The sequence below is a fragment of the Antechinus flavipes genome, chromosome 1 (assembly GCF_016432865.1).
Source record: "Antechinus flavipes isolate AdamAnt ecotype Samford, QLD, Australia chromosome 1, AdamAnt_v2, whole genome shotgun sequence".
Lineage (NCBI taxonomy): Eukaryota > Metazoa > Chordata > Mammalia > Dasyuromorphia > Dasyuridae > Antechinus > Antechinus flavipes.
The window spans coordinates 652,166,150-652,187,849 of NC_067398.1; the positions used below are offsets into that span (position 1 = coordinate 652,166,150).

The 21,700-nt window shown below is 35.7% G+C and overlaps 1 protein-coding gene and 1 pseudogene across 4 annotated transcripts in view; both read left to right on the forward strand.

Moving 5' to 3' along the window:
* The window catches only part of LOC127544676 (ribonucleoside-diphosphate reductase subunit M2-like), a 681,272-nt pseudogene that overhangs the window by 144,690 nt on the left and 514,882 nt on the right, over window positions 1-21,700 (forward strand).
* The window catches only part of LOC127544672 (zinc finger protein 501-like), a 30,647-nt gene that overhangs the window by 4,462 nt on the left and 4,485 nt on the right, over window positions 1-21,700 (forward strand). The window contains exons 2-4 of one of the 4 annotated variants that reach the window (XM_051971435.1): window positions 3,501-3,591; window positions 17,829-17,955; window positions 18,436-18,549. In XM_051971435.1, the coding sequence (XP_051827395.1) occupies window positions 3,559-3,591; window positions 17,829-17,955; window positions 18,436-18,549 (274 nt within the window). In that variant the 5' untranslated portion in view covers window positions 3,501-3,558. Of the gene's footprint in view, window positions 1-3,500; window positions 3,592-11,299; window positions 17,956-18,361; window positions 18,550-21,700 lie in introns of those variants that run through there. The other 3 variants (XM_051971437.1, XM_051971436.1, XM_051971434.1) reach the window with 3 other exon arrangements.

Genomic DNA, 21,700 nt, shown 5'->3' on the forward strand with positions numbered 1-21,700 from the left:
TTTTTGTCCCTTTCTGGATTACTATTATCTTATGCTGTTTCCATAGAATTTTGTTTTTAATTACCTGCAGTACATTTAAGAATCCATTTTTCATATCATTTATTATGATAGCTTTAGGAAAGTGATTAGGACTATCAACTCCAATCTTGTCACTTTGAAGACATTTTCTTAGAACTACACAGTACTAGGTCACCTAATAGTAGAAGATTAAAAATTAAAAGAGCCAAACCATTTGGATCTGTTTAGCAAGTTGCTTTTTATCCCTGCTGAATTGACTTGTCATTCTGTTTACGTTGACTCTTTTCTACCTGCCTCAGATACAGAAGAAAAACGTTTTGAAGTCTTTTCCTTCTCCTTAGAGTTGGCCACTAAACTTTCATCTCAAATCCCCATCCTTTTGAGCAAACTGTTCCTTTGGCAACAACCCCTAAATCTTACTTTTACTAACTATAATATCTCAATCTTTAAACTTTAAACTTTTATTTTAGGCTCTTTTCTTCACTTAAATGAATTTAACTTCTTTGTTGATCCATGAGTACTTCCTAAACAAGTTTCTACCTGGTAAGCTTTTGAAGATAGAAGCCCTGGACATGGATCCCAGCTGCCTTTTCCTTTTCTATCTATCTCCTTCTAAGGGCAAAAAGCAGAGGACCTGTAAGGCTGAGGGAGTTGTAGATTCCCTAGGAAGTTACACAGTTCTTGTTTTATCAGAAAATAGTATATTTAGTAAGTTACTTCTATAGATGTAGCTTCTTTGTGTAATGTCTCCCAATCTCCCCTCCCCCCTCAAAAAAAAACCTTGAAGCTTGGGTATCTTGAACATAATTCAGTAAATATTTACTAAGCGCTATCAATATGCAAGACACTAGAGTACTTTGTTCTCACTTTTATATTGTCTTCTTTGGCTAAAATATATAGGGAAGGATAGATTCAATCCCAAAACTTAGGATGAAAGCTTAGATTGAGTCATATGAGCTAGAGTTAGGAATATAAGCAACTTAAATGACTTTACTAAACTTTAAGATATGCAGTCATTGCATCATAAATTAGTAACAAAAATATGTAACATCTTTTTTTTCCTCTGTTTTTGCCTATTCTGACCTTGAAAGAATTTTTATCTGTTCTTGCCTTGTTTTGTAAAAAACAGGCCCATGACTCTCTAATTTGACGTATAATTTTCTTGATTATTAATTCATGGGACTTCCTGGTATATTATTGGCTCAAGATTTTTTTTTATTATGGACAAGTCCAATTCAAAAAATATTATTAAAATCTGTTATGGTATATCACGGTAGGCCAAATGATGCAAAGAGAGAAATCTCAATGCCTGCCCTAAAGAAGTTTACAGTCTAGTAGGAAGGAAAATATATAAGTAATTGAAATATATCTTATAACAGTGATGGCAAACTTAAATAAAAACAGATCATATTGACTTACAAAACCTCAGATTAACATTATTTGGGTTTTTTTTTAATATTTATTTTTATTTTCCTAATTATAGTTTAGTCTAGTCTGAGCCTGCCTTAAAATGGTTAAGAGTTTAACACTTCTGGCTTAAAGTAATATCTAATAGGCATTAGAAATCCAGAGATGGAGGGAGCAGTTCTTAATGGAACAATAAGGGAAGATTCCATGGATGAGATATCATCTGAGCCAGGTTTCACTGAACAGAGAATATTCCAGGCATGCTATGATTAATGACATGTGTGAATGTATAGAGGCCAGAAAGACAGACTAAGATAAGGAAGCAGTAAACAGTCTAATTTAGAGAACCATGATAAGAAACTGTCAGAGTAAATTATATATAGAGTATACAGTATATGTACAGCACTGCTAGGTGCTGAAAGAGACAAAATTTGGAAAAGACTTGGGCATTGCTCTCAAGAAGCTAATTTGTTTTAAAATAAAAGTATAGAGCCATAATATACAATCTTATATACTTAATGCATTAGAGATGTACAAAGCAAAATATAATGTAGAATTTGATGAGAAATATAGCAAGAAATCAAGGAAAGTTTTCTGGAGCAGGTAGAATTTCAGTTGGATTTTAAAAGATAGGTAGGATTTAGGAGATAAAGATGGAGGAAGGGCAACTCTATTTTCCCCTAGTTTCTGTGAAGCTGCTTATTCCTGATTCTCCAACCTGAATGAATGGAATACTCTTAATCTCCCTCCAGAAATTGGCTTCTTGTGAATAGTAGGTAAATTGATGCAACTAAACTAAACATAGAGAAGGCAAAGTAACAATGGAAATCTGATACATTCCTTTTAGGTTCCTGTGGATAATCAGGATAGGTGTTAGTGGAGCATTCTTGTCTCCTCTCCCATTGGGCAGCCTACATTTTTTCTCTTATTTATTATTTACATTATTTCTCTTATTATTTATTTTGACTCTTATTTAGAGTCAACGTAAATTTAAAAAATTTTAAAATTTTAGGGAATCTTAAAATTTAGGGAAATTCTTCTCAAAAAAACTTCCATTGAGATCCATCCTGATTTTACTTCCGACTTAGATGGCTGCTCTGCACCTTCCTTCTCCACCCAGGCTCCAAAATCTTGTGTTTTGCTTCAAATCATGCTTATTTTATTTAATTCCATTAGTATAGTCCATTATAAAGTCATTTTAAACGATTGTTCTGTAAGATTGCTGTTGTGTTTAAAAGGAAGAGTTCTACTATTGTAAAATGTTTGAGAACCATTGACCCAAAGAATAAAGTCTCTTTGGCAGGACATTTAAGACCCCCTATTTTGTGCCCACTCTTCCCCCTCCTTATCTCTTTAATTATTGCCTCCCTACTCATTAAGCTCCAATGGCTCCAGAATCAAATATAAAGTCCTCTGCTTGGCTTTTAAAGTCCTTTCACAACCTGGAATCTCCCTTTCTTTTCAGTCTTCTTATACTTTATACTTTACTTCTCTATATAACTGCTGTGATCTAGCTACACTGGTCTTCTTGCTAATCCTCAAATGTGACATTCCATCAACTTCTTTACTGATTGTCCCCCATCTGGAATTTTCTCCCTCTTGACCTGGTTTCCTGCAAAACTCGGCTCAATTCCCACCTTCTGCAGGAGACTTTTCCCAGTCTCCCTCAGAACTCCCTCTGAAATTACCATATATATATATATATATCCTATTGGCACGTAGTTATTTTCATGTTGTCTTGTATCCCCAGTGCTTAGCACAGTGGAACACAATTAGCTCTTAATCAATTCTGTTGAGTGATTATGAAATCCGAAATGTTCACTCTAGTCCTGATGGTGTATTTTAATTCCACATGCATTTGGATACCTCCCACAAAAAAGTAATATTCAGTTATAAAAGGCATAATCTGTCACATACAGAGTTGGCATTCATTATGATTTGATACCAGCTTGACCTAAATGCCCCTGTGACTCCCCAGTAGTTCTGGTTGGGAGGGTGGTAGAATCCTGGCATGAGATATCAGGGGAATTCTGGGCAGGCATTTCTCAATCATGACTGCTTTTTTCCCCCCCCAGCTCTGCCTGCCCTCCAGGTTCCTGCACATCTTCTGAGGGGACCCCAGGAGACCAGGTAATGGCAGCTGAGCTCCTGCCAGCCTGGTCCCAGGTGAGCCTTTCCACCAGAGATTCCATAATTTCTGGGTGCCCAGTAACCCCTCATTTCCTACCTATCTCAGGAACTTGTTTGTCCAATAGCTATTCTTTCCAGGCACCTTACCCCTGATTCTCATCCAGAGATGAGAAGAACCATATAGTTTGCTCCCTGGTTTCTGTCATTCCCCATTTCCCACATTTTGCTTTCCGTTCCATTCCCCTCAGCCTCATAGAACCAGGAGTGAAAGTCTAGTCATACCTAAAATTGGAGTTGCTGCTCTACAACATTATTCACAGGTAATCAGCTTTACTTTGAAGACCTCCAGGGACAGGGAACTCAGTTATCTACTCAGGTAACCCCTTCCATTTGTGATTCTCTCTAGTTGTATTGAGCTAGGAAGTTTCTCCCTTTAACACTATTGGTCCCAGTTCATAGAACTTGTTCTTATAGAACCAGGCCTCTTCTTTTATATGTTTTCCGTGATCTATGATTACTTCCATCTTTTCATTTGTGCAGAGTATCTGTAACTCCCGTGGGATATCATGTCCATCACTGTCCTCTGTGCTTCTGCTCAACTAATGTGTTCTGTACCCTCTTAGTGTACAGCTATAAAAGTACTCCAGTCCTGACAAGAGACCTCCAGAAAGCGGCTGACTCAAAAAAATTCTCTCCTTTGTGTCAGCTCTGTGATCTCCATTAGAAATTTGTCATCCTTTTTTTTTCCCTGTGTTCTTCTCCCATGGCTGTATTGCCTTTATCCTTATCCACATGATCTTCATCACCTTCCCAGAGGGGTTTTCACACAGCTGAGCATCTTTCTGATTCAGCCAGCCTTCTATCTGCTTTATTCTTCTGAACATGTTGTTCTCATCCATTGTTATATTCAAGTCATGAATCACACCCCATCAAGTCTCAGGAGACACCTATGAGATCATATTTGCCTGTTTACATCACAGTCTAAATCACTTTGTTCATTCCCCATCCTGTGATCATTGGTGTGTGATCACCTTTAACTATTAGTCCCATTTCTATGCCTCTTCCTTCTTTTTCAGTCCTCTAGAGTTTTGGATACCTCCCCTGAAATTCCTTTCTTTTATTATACCTGTTGTATTCTATAGTTTCTGACTTAAGTTGTATCTGGATAATTTTATTCAGAATCATTTTTTAATTTTAAAATTATTATAAATGTAATAACTAACAGGAAAGCTAAACATAAAATAAGGGCTATTACCTAAAGCTGTTAAGAAATTTAAATTGAGACAGCCAAATATTCTTTTGTACTATTCTCCTTTCTAAAACTGAAGTTCTACTAATGGAGGCTTTTTTCCTTTTTTTTTTTTTTTTTTAATACAGAGCTATAGTCACTGTATAGAGTTATGATTTTTGTCCTTGCTTTCATTACTTAACGTGTCTTTCCACATTTTCTCTTGTTTATATTCATCCTTTTTTATAGTATTTTACAGTATTGTTCTGAAGGGTTTGGAATTTCAGGCCTATCATTTCATCTGGGGGGAAATTCAATGCAGAAATTTTCCATTAATAAAGATTGGCAATTTGTAACTTTTTAAGTCCTAGAAAATTGCTTTACAAACCTAGAAGTTACATGCTTTGCCCATAGCTACAGCCAGTATTGTTCAGGCTCAACACTTAAGTTTTCGCAATTCCCAAGGCTAGCCTTCTATCCATTATGCCATATTTCTTCTAATATATTACAGTAGTGTATTGTAATTTTTTTGAGCCATTTTCCATGTATATCTAAGTTTTTTTTATTTTTCACTATTGTAAATAAATATAGCAAGTTAATATTTTTACATAGATAAGCAATTTTTTTATCCCAAGAAGTCCTTTTTTGGGGGGTGGGGGGAAAGGCAGGGAATTGGTAGGTCAGAAAATATGATTAATTTTGTGACTTTTGTACATTGTCAGATTGTTTTTATAAAATGTTTGTAACAATTTATAATCCCACCAACTATGAGTATCTGCCAATATTACATGTTCATTTTTTGTTGTTCTTATTGCCATTTTAGTGGATCAAAAGTATATTAAGATCGATTATTAGTATAATTGATTATTTTTTCATGTGGTCATTAACATTTCATATTTCCTTCTTTGAAAATCATCTGTACATGTCCTTGGACCATTAATCCATAGGGAATTAGAGATTCACAGGTAGGATCTTATATAGGTCATAATATTATAGATAGGTTTTTTTTTTAAAACAGCTTCTGAATATCAAGACTTTTTTCTAACATGTGTATTACAAATATTTTTCTGAATCATTTTCTTTCTTCTAATTTTAGAGGCCTTGCTGTTTGTTGTCATAAATGTTTTTATCTTTGTGTAGCATAGGTATAGACACAGACTTATCCACACCAGCAGTTTAGTTTATGGAGTTTGGAAATAGTATCTCTTAAACCTAAAATACTTTGCCAGGTGATCATAAAAAAAGTAATCATCATGTTCACAGAAAAACAGATATAAAGCCTTTCTTTCCTCATTTCTTCCTCTCAAACTAGAAAGGGCAATAGAGGGCCACCAGACAGCCCAGGAGATGTCCCAATTCTTAGGCTGTAAATGGTGGTAGATAGTAACAAGTCCCAGCTAGTTCCCTGTAAGTCAGCCTAAGAATCAGCTATGTCATCTCACAGCTTCCATACTGGTCCTTCTGGTCCCTCCTGCTCTCAGCTTTCTCTACTGCTTCTCTGATTTCTTCTAAATCAATTCCCTGACACTTCTCGGAACCTCCTAGTGGTCAGTGACTGTGCTTTACATTGAAGTAAAAGTGCTTTTCTTTCAGTGTCTAAACAGCTATTTGAGTTTATAACATATATATATATATATATGTTATAAACTCAAGAACTCCAAATCAAATGTAAGTAAACTATCAGACTATATTTTCCTGCAGCGATCATTCCTATAGTCATGTCTCTCTCTTTAAATAAGTCTTCTCCATACAGTCATCTAAGGAACAAGTCTCTATTTCATCCTAATAATATTATGTATTTCTCCTTAAAATTTTATCTGAAAGATTGTGTTTCACAAGTTAATTTTATCAGTTTTCCTTGCACAAAAATATTTTTAAGCTTCTAAATTGTATTATCAAAGCTGTAATTTTGTCTTTAATAATTTCATCCATGTATAATGTTCCTCCCCACCACTGTCAGATTAAATATAGTTTCTTTTTTGTCCTGTTTTTTTGTTGTTTAGTCTGTTTACGTTTAGCTTCTTTAGTTGTTAGACATATCTTTTAACTTCATTCATTTGTTATTAACTCACCCTGAACAAAAATCAGTCTAATCAAAGTTACTCTGCTTACGCTAGTAACTATTAATTAATGTCTTTAATGTGAACTTTATGAAAAAAAAGCTTTGCTTTTGGATCACCTTGTTCCTTTTTTCCTTCTTGTTTCTCATACTTTTCCACTCTTTTTGTGTTCTGAAATAGTAATTTAAGTACTGCAGTATATTTTGTATATTAGCTTTAATCATCAGGCACAAACATTTGTAATGAATGTAAAGTTGCAAATCTATTACATACAGCTTATTTCTTTTAATAATATCAACATTGCCTTGTTTGTCTGTTTCCCCCCAGAAAACTCTCTAGTGTCCTGTCTGCAATGCTTTTCTTTCTTCTCTTGTCTTTTTTTTGGAATCACTTTCACTATACCTCCATCTCTCTCCATTCCACCACCACCACTCCTGTAAAAACCTTCCTTATAACAAAGGAAGAGTCACACAAAATGTATTTGTGTAATAATGCTTGTTTCTAGAAATGTTTGTGTCATACTTGTACCTATGGTCCATTACCTTTTGCCCCAGAAGTGGAGGGCTTCATTTTGAGGCTTGTCAGTTGTGCATTGGTCAGTTCTTGGGCCTTTCACAATCGTTTTCACAGTGCTCTGATTGTTAAATAAATTTTTCTTATGGTTTTTCTCACTTCATCTGCATCAGTACATATAAATCTTTCTTTGAACTCATCCCTTTTTTTTTAATTGCAGGTGTATAATGTAAAGTCATTTACATTTGTATAGTGTAAGTTGTAAAGTCATTCTTTAATTTGATGAACACTCACTTTATTTTGAATTGTTTTCTTTTTTAAAAAAAATTTTCCAATTACTTATAAAAACAATTTTCATATCCATTTTTAAAATTTTGATTTCTAAATTCTCTCTCTCCCCCTCCCTCCCATTCCCCCTTCCTGAAAAGGCAAGTGGTTTGATATAGACTGCATATATATATTATACAAAATCTATTTCTGTATTAGCTGTATTGCAGAAGAGAACAGACCAAAACAAACAAAACCCCAAGAGAAATAAAGTTTTAAAAATGTTTCTGTCTGTATTCAGATTTCATCAATTCTTTTTCTGAAGGTGAATAGCATTTTTCCTCATTAGTCCTTTGGAACTGTCTTGGTTCATTTTATTGTTGAGAATAGCTAGATCATCCACAATTGATCATCATATAGTATTTGTACATTCTTCTGGTTACAGACTACACTTTTTTTCAGTTCATGTAGTCTTTCCAGGTTTTTTCTGTAAGTGTCCTGCTTGTCATTTCTCATAGCATAATAGTATTTCATCATAATGATATACAACTTATTCAGCTATTCCCCAATTGATGGGCATGCCCTCAATTTCCAATTCTTATCTACCACAAAGTTGCTATAAATATTTTTGTACATGTGGGTCTTTTTCCTTTTTCTTTGATTTCTTTGGGATATAGATCTGGTACAGTTGCTGGGTCAAAGGGCATGCACAGTTTTATAGACTTTTGGATGTGATTCCAAATTGCTCTCCAAAATAGTTGGACCATTTCACAACTCCCGTCAGCAATGCATCAGTGTCCCAGTTTTTCCATATCCCTCCAGCATTTGACTATAGATAGATTTGACCTCTTTTTAAAACTACCTATTCATTTCCTTTGACCATTTGTCATTTGGGGAATGACTTACATTATAAATTTGACTCACTTCTCTCTATGTTCAAAAAATGAGGTTTTTATCAAAGAAACTTGCTATAAAATTTTTTCCCCAGTTTTCTGCTTTCCTTCTCATTTTGGTTACATTGGATATGTTTGCACAAAACCTTTTTAATTTAATGTAATCAACATTATCCATTTTACTTCCCATAATGCTCTCTATCACTTGTTTAGGCACAAATTCTTCTCTTATCCATAGAACTGACAGATAAAATATCCATGTTCCCTTCATTTGCTTATGATATCTCCTTTTGTATATAAATCACGAGTACATTTTGATCTAATCTTGGTATATGATGTGAGATGTTAGCTATACCTAGTTTCTGCCAAATTACCTTCCTGTTTTCCTGGCAGTTTTGTCACATAGTGAGTTCTTGTCCCAGACACCTAGATCTTTGTATTTACCAAACATTAGATTTTTATGATCATTTTCTACTGTGTATTGTATACCTAATCTATTCCACTGATTGACTTCTTTTTTTTTTTTATTTTTCCCTGATATTCTTGATCTTTTGTTCTTTCAGATGAATTTTGTTAGGATTTTTTCTAGCTCTATACAATAACTTTTTGTTGTACAATAATAATAGTTTGATATGGCACTGAATAAATAGATTAATTTAGTCCAGTTATTTTCTTAGGGAAAAGTGATGTTACAGATATTTTTGTATCTTTGTATCATTTCCTTCTTTCTCTTGAGTTCTTTGAGGAATATTCCTAGTAATGGTAGTAACTTGAACAAAAGGCATGTGCAATTTAATGACCTTTTGAATATAGTTCAAAATTGCTTTCCAGAATGGTTGGACTACTTCACAGCTCTATGTTAGTTTTTGTCTTAGCCTTTCCAACTGTTTCACAGTGTTTTTAGCCTGTATAAATATTTTTCTTAATATTTTTCATTTATTTGAAAAATTGGGTTGCTTTATAGTTCTGTATCTTTTATTATGGTCGAGAAAGTCAAATCCCAATTTGTTGACATGATCTTATCTAGCTAGCTGTTCACCTTTCAGATCTCACTTTTCTCTTCCAAAGCCTTTGGTAAAGGGACTAACAGTTATACTATAAGAGAGTTGTCTGAGGAAGCTGAGGATGTTTAGCCTGGTAAAAATAGGTGTGGGGAGCAGGGCTTAGAGATGTTTCAAGACTTGTCATATAGAAAACACATTCTATTTGTTCTGGTTAGACCCAAAGGCAGAGCTGGGAGCGAAACATAGAAGTTGCAGCAGGGCAGATTTATGCTTGAAATAAAAGGAAGTTAAGGAGTTAAAGATTCTTCTGAATCTGGAATGGATGTAGTGTTAAGGTAAGTTAAAGCTAGATGTTATTGTAGAGACAAGTAGGTTTTATTAAAAGAAACGGATCTTTCTGGCTGAAATTCTGTAATTTGTCAGCATTGTGGAAACATGCCTGTCCTCTGCCTCCAGATTATTCAGTGTCCTAACCAGAACTTCATAATCCTTAATGAGTCTTTCCCTCCATCTATCCATTCATTCATTCATTTGTTCTTTCTAAATTAAAATTGCTTCACCAGGCAGTTAGGTATCGAGTATTAAATACTTTTATGCCCGTGAGTGTCCCAGGTGCTTGGGAACCCTCTATTGCACCAGTGTTCGTCCCTCCCTGCTATGTGCAGAGCAGAACTCTATGGGTCCTAAGAAAGGAAAGAAAGACTTTGCCCTTTGTGGAGGTTATGCAGTGACATGATCAGTGCATCTGACTTTGTGAGATTTGTAGAGGAAGGTTTGTAGGGAGAAGTGGCTTCTTAGTTCCCAAGTTCCTTCTTACTGTCCTTTATTCCCATGTAAATCAAAAGACATGTGAGGGGCAGCTAGGTGTAGTTGTGACTTAGAGCAGTGGCCTCTGAGTCAGGACACTTACTGTATGTCCTGGGCAAGTCACTTACCAAAACAAAACAGAAGGCATTTGAGTCGGGTTTGTCAGGTCTGAAAAGTTTCTCAGAAGACTTTCTTGAACGCCCCTGTTACATGCCTCTAAAAGCCAACATCCCTACTAATTGCTCACTTTAGGTGGGCACTATTTTTTCTTTATTATCAGCAGAAAGTCAACAATCACAAATACCCTATTTACAGAAAGGCTTAGAGCAGCAGTTCTCAAAATGATCCACAGACCCCTGGAAGTCCTTGAACCTCTTTGAGGGGTTCATGATGTCAAAACCATTTTTGTGAAAACACGAAGACATTATTTGCTATTAAAAACACTCCCTTTTCCAACTACATACCTGTGTGAAGCCAGACTTTCTTCTCATACTTTAACCAAAACATCATATTGCTACAAATTGAATGCAGTATCAAATAGGAGAATATAGTTGTCTTCTATGAAGCCAGGCTTTAAAAAATTCATTCATATTTTTTTTTGGTAAAGTTGTTTTGCATAAAAATATTATTTATGCTATTATATAATAGAATTATTATTGTTTTTTAAATGAATTAATATTTCAGGAATACATTTTCATTTCTAATGCAGTAAATATTGATAGATATGATCCACATAAGTAAAAGCTCTCTGACATCCTCAGTAACTTTGTAAAGAGATCCTCAACAATTTTTAGGAGTGTAAAGGGTCCTGAAACCAAAAAATTTGAGAACTACTAACATGAACCAGAGTCCTGGACATGGAGCAAGAATTCTCTGATTTTAAGGCCTCTCCTGAATACCTAGCTGTGTGACTTTGGGTAAATATCTTAATCTCTTGGAACCTCATTCTCATGAAATGGGAATAATGTATAGTACATACAGTGGAGCTGGAAATGAGATGACTTTATAAAATTCTTTATAAATTTTAAAAGCTTGATTTCAGTCTTAATATTATTCCTCTGTAATATTATATTACAGGGGGAAATGCCTTTATTTCTTTTTTTTTTTAATTTTATTTTATTTAATAATAACTTTATATTGACAGAATCCATGCCAGGGTAATTTTTTACAACATTATCCCTTGTACTCGCTTCTGTTTCGATTTTTCCTCTCCCTCCTTCCATCCCCTCCCCTAGATGGCAAGCAGTCCTATATATGTTAGATATGTTGCAGTATATCCTAGATACAATATATGTTTGCAGAACCGAACAGTTCTCTTCTTGCACAGGGAGAATTGGATTCAGAAGGTAAAAATAACCCGGGAAGAAAATAAAAAATGCAAATAGTTCATATTCGTTTGCCAGTGTTCTTTCTTTGGATGTAGCTGCTTCTGTCCATCATTTAGCCATTGAAACTCAGTTAGGTCTCTTTGTCAAAGAAATCCACTTCCATCAGAATACATCCTCATACAATATCATTGTCGAAGTGTATAATGATCTCCTGGTTCTGCTCATTTCATTTAGCATCAGTTCATGTAAGTCTCGCCAGTCCTCTCTGTATTCATCCTGCTGGTCATTCCTTACAGAACAATAATATTCCATAACATTCATATATCACAATTTACCCAACCATTCTCCAATTGATGGGCATCCATTCATTTTCCAGCTTCTAGCCACTACAAACAGGGCTCCTACAAACATTTTGGCACATACAGGTCCCTTTCCCTTCTTTAGTATCTCTTTGGGATAAGCCCAGTAGTAGCACTGAAATGCCTTTATTTCTGATGCTACCTGAATATCTTCCTCATTCTATGGACAATGAAAAGCTGCTTCTTCCTCACGAGTCCCAAATTATCTCTCTAGGGAAAAATCCTCCTCTCTCTCTCATGCAAAATAAATTGTTCAAAGGTTGTTCTTCTCATCACACAATCTCAAAAGACATCATCTGAACCTAAACAGAAATCACTTTAACAACCTTTACTTGAAGACCTCCAGTGATAAAGTATCCATAACCCCTTGAGAAATCTCATCCTTTTTGGGGGCTGTTCTAAGTATTAGCAAAAAAAAATCTTTACCTTAAGCGTAAATATGTCTCTCTATAGCTTCCATTCATTGCTTCTAATCCTACCCCCCGAGTCTAATATTCTTCCATGTGATGGCTTTAACAACACTTGAAGACAGGAGTATTCAAGACTTACCCAACCTGTTCACCCTCCTAGAGACACAATCCATCATCTCTCTGTGTTTCCTGAAATGTTGTACATATCACTGAACATAATTCACAACATCCCCACCTCCCTAATTCAAAGCAAAATGTGTTTTTAATGGAAGCTAATATTCTTGTATGAGATTTTGTCATATCTTATAGAAGTCCAGATGTGGGACAGCTAGGTGGCGCAGTGAATAGAGCACCAGCCCTGAAGTCAGGAGGACCTGAGGTCAAATCTGGCCTCAGACACTTAACACTTCCTAGTTGTGTGACCTTGGGCAAGTCACTTACGCACGGTTGCCTCAGGAAAAAAAAAAAAAGGAAGAATAAAGAAGTCCAGATGTACTATGGCTATATCTTTTTCTGTTTTACCAATATATTGGCCATATGTGTATGAGCCTTGTTTTTGATTAAACCATGGTGACTCAAAGAAAATAGTTCTTCCCTTTAAGTAATAATAAACTACCTTTTAAATAATACTTCCTGATATTTCTCCAGAAATTGGCATCATGCTTATATCATGGCTTAATGAGTTATCTTTCTAGATTATGCAATTAGAGTTATTTACCTATCTCCACTCCACCATACCACTTTTATGTGTTATACTGAAAAATTACTGAACTTTTGGGATCCAACTGTTATTTTTTTGTGGGGAGGGGGCTAGGTAGTTGGGGTTAGTGGCTTGCCCAGGGTCACACAGCTAGTAAGTGTTAAGTGTATTTGAGACCAGATTTGAACTCAGATCCTATAATATTCTCTCTAAAATGTAATGCTCCCTGTTGGAGTTTTCTTGGGGTCTCTGGAGGCAGCCTTCGTTTCAGTTCAATAATTACCACAAGTGCAGCCAGGGATTAAAGTGCAAATCCTTTATTGTTTCTTTCCAAGTCTTGTCTCCTTTCCTGGAGCCCAGTTAGCTTTTTATACTCCAGATCTTTTATTATGTCCTTCCTGGGGCTGAGCAGCTTTCTGGAGGCCTTCCAGAACTTGGTTTTGGTGGAGAAGAGAAGGAGGAGAGCCTGCCACCACTTCTCTGTCTTCCCTCGTTCTGATTCTGGCTGAGCTTGTCCGAGCTTATATTGTCTCTTATCAAAGGTTGAATCTTGTAGAACTATAGTAAGTACTAAGTACATGTACTGAACTAGAGAACTATTAAGCACCATGCTAAATAACCATTGTCTCTATCAATTCCACTGACTTAGCACCTTGTTTCAAGTTCTGGCCCATAACAAGGTCCTCCTGACTTCAGGGCCAGTGCTCTATTCACTGTATCATCTAGCTGCTTCCTAACTGATTTTTAATTGGGAAATCCAAGATAGGCTAGGGGGGTTGGCGGGAAATACAATCATTTGTCCATCCAAGATCAGCATAGGAAGACAGTCAGAGATCTGTAGGCATGAGGGATTGGGTTTGACTATGAGTGTGCTATGAAACATTCCTGCACCTCATCTAGGTCCCAGACCCACACTTGGATACAACATTTTGTGGGATGTAGGAACAGATAAACCCTGGCAACTTGTCATCCACTACCCAGTTTCAGGTCACAGAATAGTTTGGATTAAGGAAGGGACCTGAGCTCATGATGAGCAGTTTTTGCAGATCCTCTTCCTTAAAACAAGCAAGAAGAAATTCAGGAGCAACAAGAAGGTGGCTCTGATCCCAAAGGCAGAATGTGGGCTCATTCTCAGTTTGTAGCTCCATTTGAAACCTTCAAAAGAATAACCAGGACACAAATCCCAGACTAAATGGAAGCCTGCATTTTTGCCACTCTGAACTAGCAGAATTTTTGACTCAGCTGATAGCAGATGAGTCCAGCAGCAGTCTGTTGTAGCACAAATCCAAACCTAGGTCAGGAACTTTCAATATCAGATCTTACCTTAGATCACTCCACGAGCACTGAAAGCATGCAGATCCCTAGGCTGAGGTATTCTTATTTGGGAATAACCAAACATTCCTAAGAAAACAGCCAGAGTTCCAGCCCAGACCTTACACACAGAAGCATGCAGAGACTTTAGAAATAGATAGAATCCACTGGTCACTATCTGAAAGAAAAAAAAATCCAAAATGAAAACTCCCTAGAACATCATAGCCAGAATTCAAGCTTTCAGATCAAAGAGGGGGGTTGGGGGAAGGGGCAAGGGAACTGCAAGCAGCTAAAAGGAAAAAATTGTAGCAGTGTGTGACCCTGGGGAATTTAACAGCCACCACCAAATATAAAGAAACAGAGAGTTTGGAATATAATAATAAAGAAGACAAAGGGTCTAGATATATACCTGAGAATAACTTGGGGATTGGGGGGAGGGGAAGTCCTTTGTAAGCCTTTATATAGTGCCTACTATGTGCCAGGCACTGTACTAAACACCATGGTTTGTTGTTTTTGTTTTAAATAAATCTCTTTTTTTGATCCTCACAATGACACTCAAGAAAGATAATTATCCCCATTTTACATTAAGGAAATTGAGGCAAACAGGTTAAATTACTTGCCCATGTCTGAGTTTTGAATGTAAGTCTTCCTGATTCCAGGCCCATAGCTCACTCAATCCTCTATACTATAAATTGTCTCAGCAAAACTAAGTATAATTCCACAGGGAGAGAATGGGTTATTAATGAACTAAAAAAAAAAAAAAAAAAAAAAGATTTTCCTGAGCATTTCTGATTTAAAAACCATGCTACACAGCAACTTGGAAGTTCAAGCACAAAAGTTAAGAGTAACATAAAATGGTAAACACAAACTAAGATGATAAAGAACCAAACAAGGGTAAATTGCTTGCATTTAGGAGGTGATACACGTGTCTTCTCTCAACCTTAACAGCTATCATCACATAGAATAACTTATTCGACAGACAGTCTGCAAATGGTTCTGTCATGTCTTGATCTTAAAAGAACATTTTCAATAAAGGTGGATTGAGGTACATACTTTATACAAAATCAGTTTAACAGTGACGTATATAACTATTAACAAAGTGGATAAGACTGGCCCCCTCATCAAAACCACTGACTCTGATGAGAAGAGAGAGACCTTCTTTATTGACACACAAGAAAGAAGGAAGTCTTGATAATCATGAAACACTACTAAGAAAAACAGACTGGCATTCAGGTGAGGCTAATCACATCCCTCTCTGACAGTTAAGAAATGTTCATAGTTTTATGGGAGAACCAAATTTGTAATCTTTGCTACATCAAAACTACCAGATTTGCTATCTCCTCAAAAGAAATAAATTTCACAAGGACTATCAAGGACAGAGGATATCTTTTGGCGATGGTGACTTGTGATGCTTGGAAATATCCCAGGAGCTACCAGTATGAAAAATAACCACTTCTCTTAATTATATTTTTAAACTAAATTCTTCCAACTCAACTCAAGAATATAGCAAGGATAAGGCTTTAGGCAGATATAGATCAGTTATAAAATCAATACAATATAAACTCAATTACATTATAGAATTCATGTAGAAGAAACTAGAGGTAATGTTAATTTTGATATTTTCAAGAAAGAAAGGGTGAAACAAATGCATGGGGGAGAGGAATTGAGAGAAAGGTTAGGAAAAATTATATAATTGAAGTGCACAAGAAGTCTCTATAAACAAGGAAGAAGCCATAATAGGGATTAGCTAACCCTTGAACATTACTTACCCAAAATAGTCATAGGAGGGAAGAAAACACAGGAACAGAAATCCATTTCATATTCCACTCAACAAGAAAATAGGGAAAGGAGAGAAGGAAGAATTAGAGGGAGGGATTAGTCTAAGCAAAATAAATTTAAGGATATACAAAAACATGTAGCTCTTTTTGAAGTGGCAAAGAATGGGAGTTTGACAGCAGTGCCATCAATTGACAACACTATTGTGCCATAAGAAGTAATGAAGGAAATGGTTTCACAGAAACTTGAGGTGACTTTTATGTACTGATGGAGAGTGAAGTGAACAGGGCCAAGAGAACAACTTTGAAAAAAATAGGAACTCATCATTATAATGACCAAGGGCAATTCCAGAGGACTTATAATGAAACATACTACCAACTTTATCTGTTAGAAAGAGGAAAGACTCAATGCAGAATGGGATAGAGAGATAGAAAAAGACATACGTGGGGTTTTTTTTAGACATGGCCAGTGCAAAAAGTTGTTTAGTTTGACTATGCATGTTTGTATCCCAGGGTTTTGATTTGGTTTTGATTCTCATTTCAGGAGTTTGGAAAGGTGGATTTTTACTGATTAAAAAAATTAATTTAAAAATATTAGAATTAGGAAATCTAGATTCTAATCTCAGTTCTGATTATTATTGCCTGTATGACTGTGGACAAAGTGACAAACTCTTCAAGGCCTCAATTTAAAGTGTTTCATAAATGTGAGTTCTTCATGGTTGCTGAAAGGTTATTATAGACTACAGTTCACCCATTATTGTAACATGTTCTTTAATTACTCTCGTTTGGAAAAGATGCCTTGAATTTGCCCAAGGTAGATAGGAACTCTCTTAATTTCTCATCACTGATCTGTCATATGGGTTTCAACTCTTTGTTAATCATTTTTGTACTATCTTTTCCAGTCATTTTCCTTGGTAGAGAAAAAAAGAGGCAAAACCAGAGAGAAATAGTTCTGTCGTCTTGCATTTGTCCATTGTTATCACCATCCCATCCTGAACACCAGTCATGTCTCATCTTTGATATTCCTGTGGAGCCAATATAGCTTTAAATTTTTTTTATTGTTTTTAGTATTTATCCCTATCCTCAGCTCATTCTAAATTCTAGTATACCTCACTCTGTTCTTATTAGACCAAGCTACCTTTTTGTAGTCATACTGTTAACTGCCTTTGCTTCCAACTTTTAAATACATCTTTTCAAAAAATTAGATTTGATCATTATATTCCCTGGTTATCTACATGACTCTTTAGAATCTTGTCTTTCACAATGAAATCATTTGTCATCAGAATTTAGTTCATTTTTCTTTGCACTTTTAAAAGTCTGTATCTACTCCTTTGATTTCCCTGCGACCTATCTTCCAACTATGTTTGAGATTCATATATCCCTAGCTTCAATGCACATCCAAACATTTTTACCATTATACATTATATTCTGCACTTCTTATACATACAGGTGATAAATACACACATACTGAAGGTATATATGAATGTTTATGAATAGTACATACCTTGTACCATGTGGTATGTTTTTCCCTAACTCTTTTATGCAATCTGCTGAATATGTCACCTCCCCTATCCCCAGGGCCAAGGACTGGGACTGCAACATGAATGTATTGTTTCAGGTGTTGGTGACTTTGACAGATGTGACTGTGAATTTCACTCATGAGGAATGGAGTCTTCTAAATCCTGCACAAAGGGGCCTTTACAAGGACGTGATGCTGGAGAATTATGAGAACGTAGTTTCACTGGGTAAGGTCTCTTCCCCAACCAAATTCGAGGTTCTTACCTTCCATTTTTATGGATGAACCTAGACTAAAGAAGCCTCATTTGATTCTGCTTTAGTTTCTGGCATCAGAAATTCCTAATTACATCTGAATTCAGACAGGATATTTGGCTTCTTCCAGCCCCAAGACCGGTCATGTTAGGTAGGAAATGGATGTCTTCCTTAATTCTCCCTTAGCTTGCATCTCTTCTTCTAAATTTTCATTAGAAAAAAAAAAAATAAAAAAATAAAAATAAATAAATAAATAAATTTTCATTAGGCACTCCAGGCCCAGGACCTTTGCAAAGGTCTATTCTGGGCATTGCCTAGACGGGTCCAGCCTATTATAGCATCCTTGGATGGTACCTTTCTCATCCCTTCTGTCCCTTGCAGGGGCTGAGGCTGAGCTTGGGACAGCTCTTTATACCAGACAAACCACCAGGCCCTGTTTCCTTCCTCACAAACAGGGTTTCCAGTGTGTGAACCTGCTGTAATCTCCTGTTTGGAGCAAGAGGAAGAGGCATGGGTCTTGGATATGCAAGAAGCTAAAGAGAGAGAGATCATGAGAGGAGACTGCTCAGGTGAGTGAAAAAAACTTTGTCATTAATTTATTTTGATTGCAGAAGTTAATTTCTAGCGAGTCCTATTAAAATACAAAAAAAATTTTTTTATTTACAAAACATATGTATGGATAATTTTTCCAACATTGACTCTTGTGAAACTTTTTGTTCCAAATTTTCCCCTCCTTCCCCCCACCCCCTCTCCTACCTGTGAGGTAGTCCAATCCATGATAAATCCAATATGTGTATACATATTTATATAGTTATCTTGCTGCACAAGAAAAATCAGATCAAGAAGGAAGAAAAAGAAAAACTGAGAAAGAAAATGAAATGCAAGCAAATAACAAGAAAGTGAGAATGCTATGTTGTGTTCCATACTCTGTTCCCACAGTCCTCTCTCTGGGTGTAGATGGCTCTCTTCATCACTTAACAAGTGGAACTGGTTAGAACCATCTCGTTGTTGAAGAGAGCTACGTCCATCAAAAGTAATCATCATATAGTCTTTTTGTTGCTGTGTATAATGATCTCCTAGTTCTGCTCATTTCACTCAGCATGAGTTCATGTAAGTCTCTCTAAAATCATCCTGCTCATCATTTCTTATAGAATAATAATATTCCACAGCATTCATGTACCATAATTTATTCAGCCATCAATTGGAGATGGGCATCTACTCAGTTTCCAGTTTCTTGCCACTATAAAAAGGGCTGCCACAAACATTGTTGCACATGTGGGTCCCTTTCCCTCCTTTAAGATCTCTTTGGGATGGGTCCCTTTTCCTCTTTTAAGATCTCTTTGAGATGTAAGCCCAGGAGAAATAAATATAAACTGCTTGCATTTTTGTTTTTTTTCCCAGATTATTTATACTGTCTGAATCCAATTCTCCCTGTTCAACAAGAAAACTGTTTGGTTCTGCAAACATATATTGTATCTAGGATATATTGTAACCTATTTAACATGTAAAGGACTGCTTGCCATCTGGGGGAGGGGGTGGAGGGAGGGAGGGAAAAATCGGAACAGAAGTGAGTGCAAGGGATAATGCTGTAAAAAATTACCCTGGCATGGGTTCTGTCAATAAAAAGTTATAAAATTATTGTTAAACTTAGATTAAAACATTTTTCTAAAAACATGATATTTTAATGGAAAAAAAAAAGAGAGAGAGAAAGATATAAGCCCAGTAGAAACGCTGATGGATCAAAAGGTATGCACAGTTTGAGTATAGTTCCAAATTGCTCTCCAGAATGGTTGGATCCATTCACGTTCCACCAATAATGTATCAGTGTCCCAGTTTTCCCACATCCCCTCTAACATTGGTCATTATCTTTTCCTGTCATGTTAGCCAGTCTGACAGGTAAAATACAAAAAGTTTGATTACATGCCTGACAATTAATGTATGTTGGTCATCTAAGGACCTAACTTTACTATCTGTATTCAGAAAGTGGAATTTTGGAGAAACATTATAAGGTCAGTGAACTTGATTTTAATTCCTGGGAAATTTTTAAGAACTGATCATTAAAGAGATTGTTAGTCAACATCTAAAAAGGAAGCAGTGATTACAAGGAGCCATTATAGCTTAATCAAGAACAGAACATATGCGCCTTAACTTCATCCTTCATTGGCCCAGGGTCAAAATAGTATGAATATGGCATTAAAGTTGAACATTAATGGAGGTTTTTGACACTATTCTCTTGGTATATCCTAAATTGACGTTTTGATCATTTAAATAACATTAACCTTGTAATCAATCAAAAAACCTTCAAGTTTTTTTTACATAAATTACTCATACTATTTCCCTTCATTTTGTACTTTAGAAAATTAATTTAACCCAAGTTCAGGACTTTCCCTTTAGTCTTATTAAATTTCGTATTATCTTTCTTAGAATGTTTAATATTTGAGAGTTCAGTTCTCTTTTCTGAATTTGAGTCTAAGCACTAACATTTTGTCAGGCCTTCACTCTGGGGACTAGAATTTTATTTTCTGTGGAATAACACTGATAGTCATTTACATCATACAGTTGTTTTGAGAAAAATGCTTTGTAAATAAATTTTAAAATACTATGTAAATGTGAGTTATTATTACTCACTTTATCAGTTTTAACAAATTTAAATACGCATACTTTCTAGGTCTTTGTCCACACCATATATTTTAAAATGTGTAACATAACTGAGGACAGAAGCATATAGCACTCCAATTGTAAATTTTTATTGATCCATTAATTAACACTTTGAATTAGGATCTTAAATGGTTTCATAACCAGCTGACTAGCAGCTGACCATATGTATATCATTAGACTACATGTATTTAAAAACCTTTGTTGAAATGTCTACAATACCTACTGACTTGCTGATCTAGTAATTATTAAAAAAAAGAAATAGTATTAATCTAGCATAACATAGAATTAGACTTCTTGATTTGAAAAGAACACTTCAGAGACCAACTACCTAATTTAATGAATTTCATTTTAAAAGATTATCTTTAAAAAGAAATGCCTCCAGTTATAACCTTACATCAATAAATCCTGTAGCAGCACACCTCTCAGACTGGCTAAAAAGATAGAAAAAGATAATAACAAATATTGGAAGGAATGCGGGAAAACTGGGACACTGGTACATTGTTGGTGGAACTGTGAACAGATCAACCATTCTGGAGAGCAGTTTGGAACAATGCTCAAAAGTTATCAAGCTGTGCATATCCTTTGATCCAGCAGTGTTTATACTGGGATTATATTCCAAAGAGATCTTAAAGGAGAGAAAAGGACCCACATGTGCAAAAATGTTGTGGCAAGAAAGTGGAAACTGAGTGGATGCCCATCGGTTGAAGAATGGCTGAATAAATTATAGTATATGAACTTTATGGATTATTATGGATTAACATGAACTGATGCTAAGTAAAATGAGCAGAATGAGGAGATGGCATGTCAACAACAAGACTATATGATGATCAGTTCTGATACACGTGGCTCTCTTCAACAATGAGATGATTCAAACCAGTGCCACTTGTTCAGTGATGAAGAGAGCCATCTACACCCAGAGAGAAGACCACAGAAGCTGAGTCAGGAAAGCAACATAGCATTTTCATTCTCTTTGTTGTTGTTTGCATGCATTTTGTTTTTCTTCTCAGTTTTTTGTCTTTTTTCTTGATCTGATTTTTCTTGTACAGCAAGATAACTGTATAA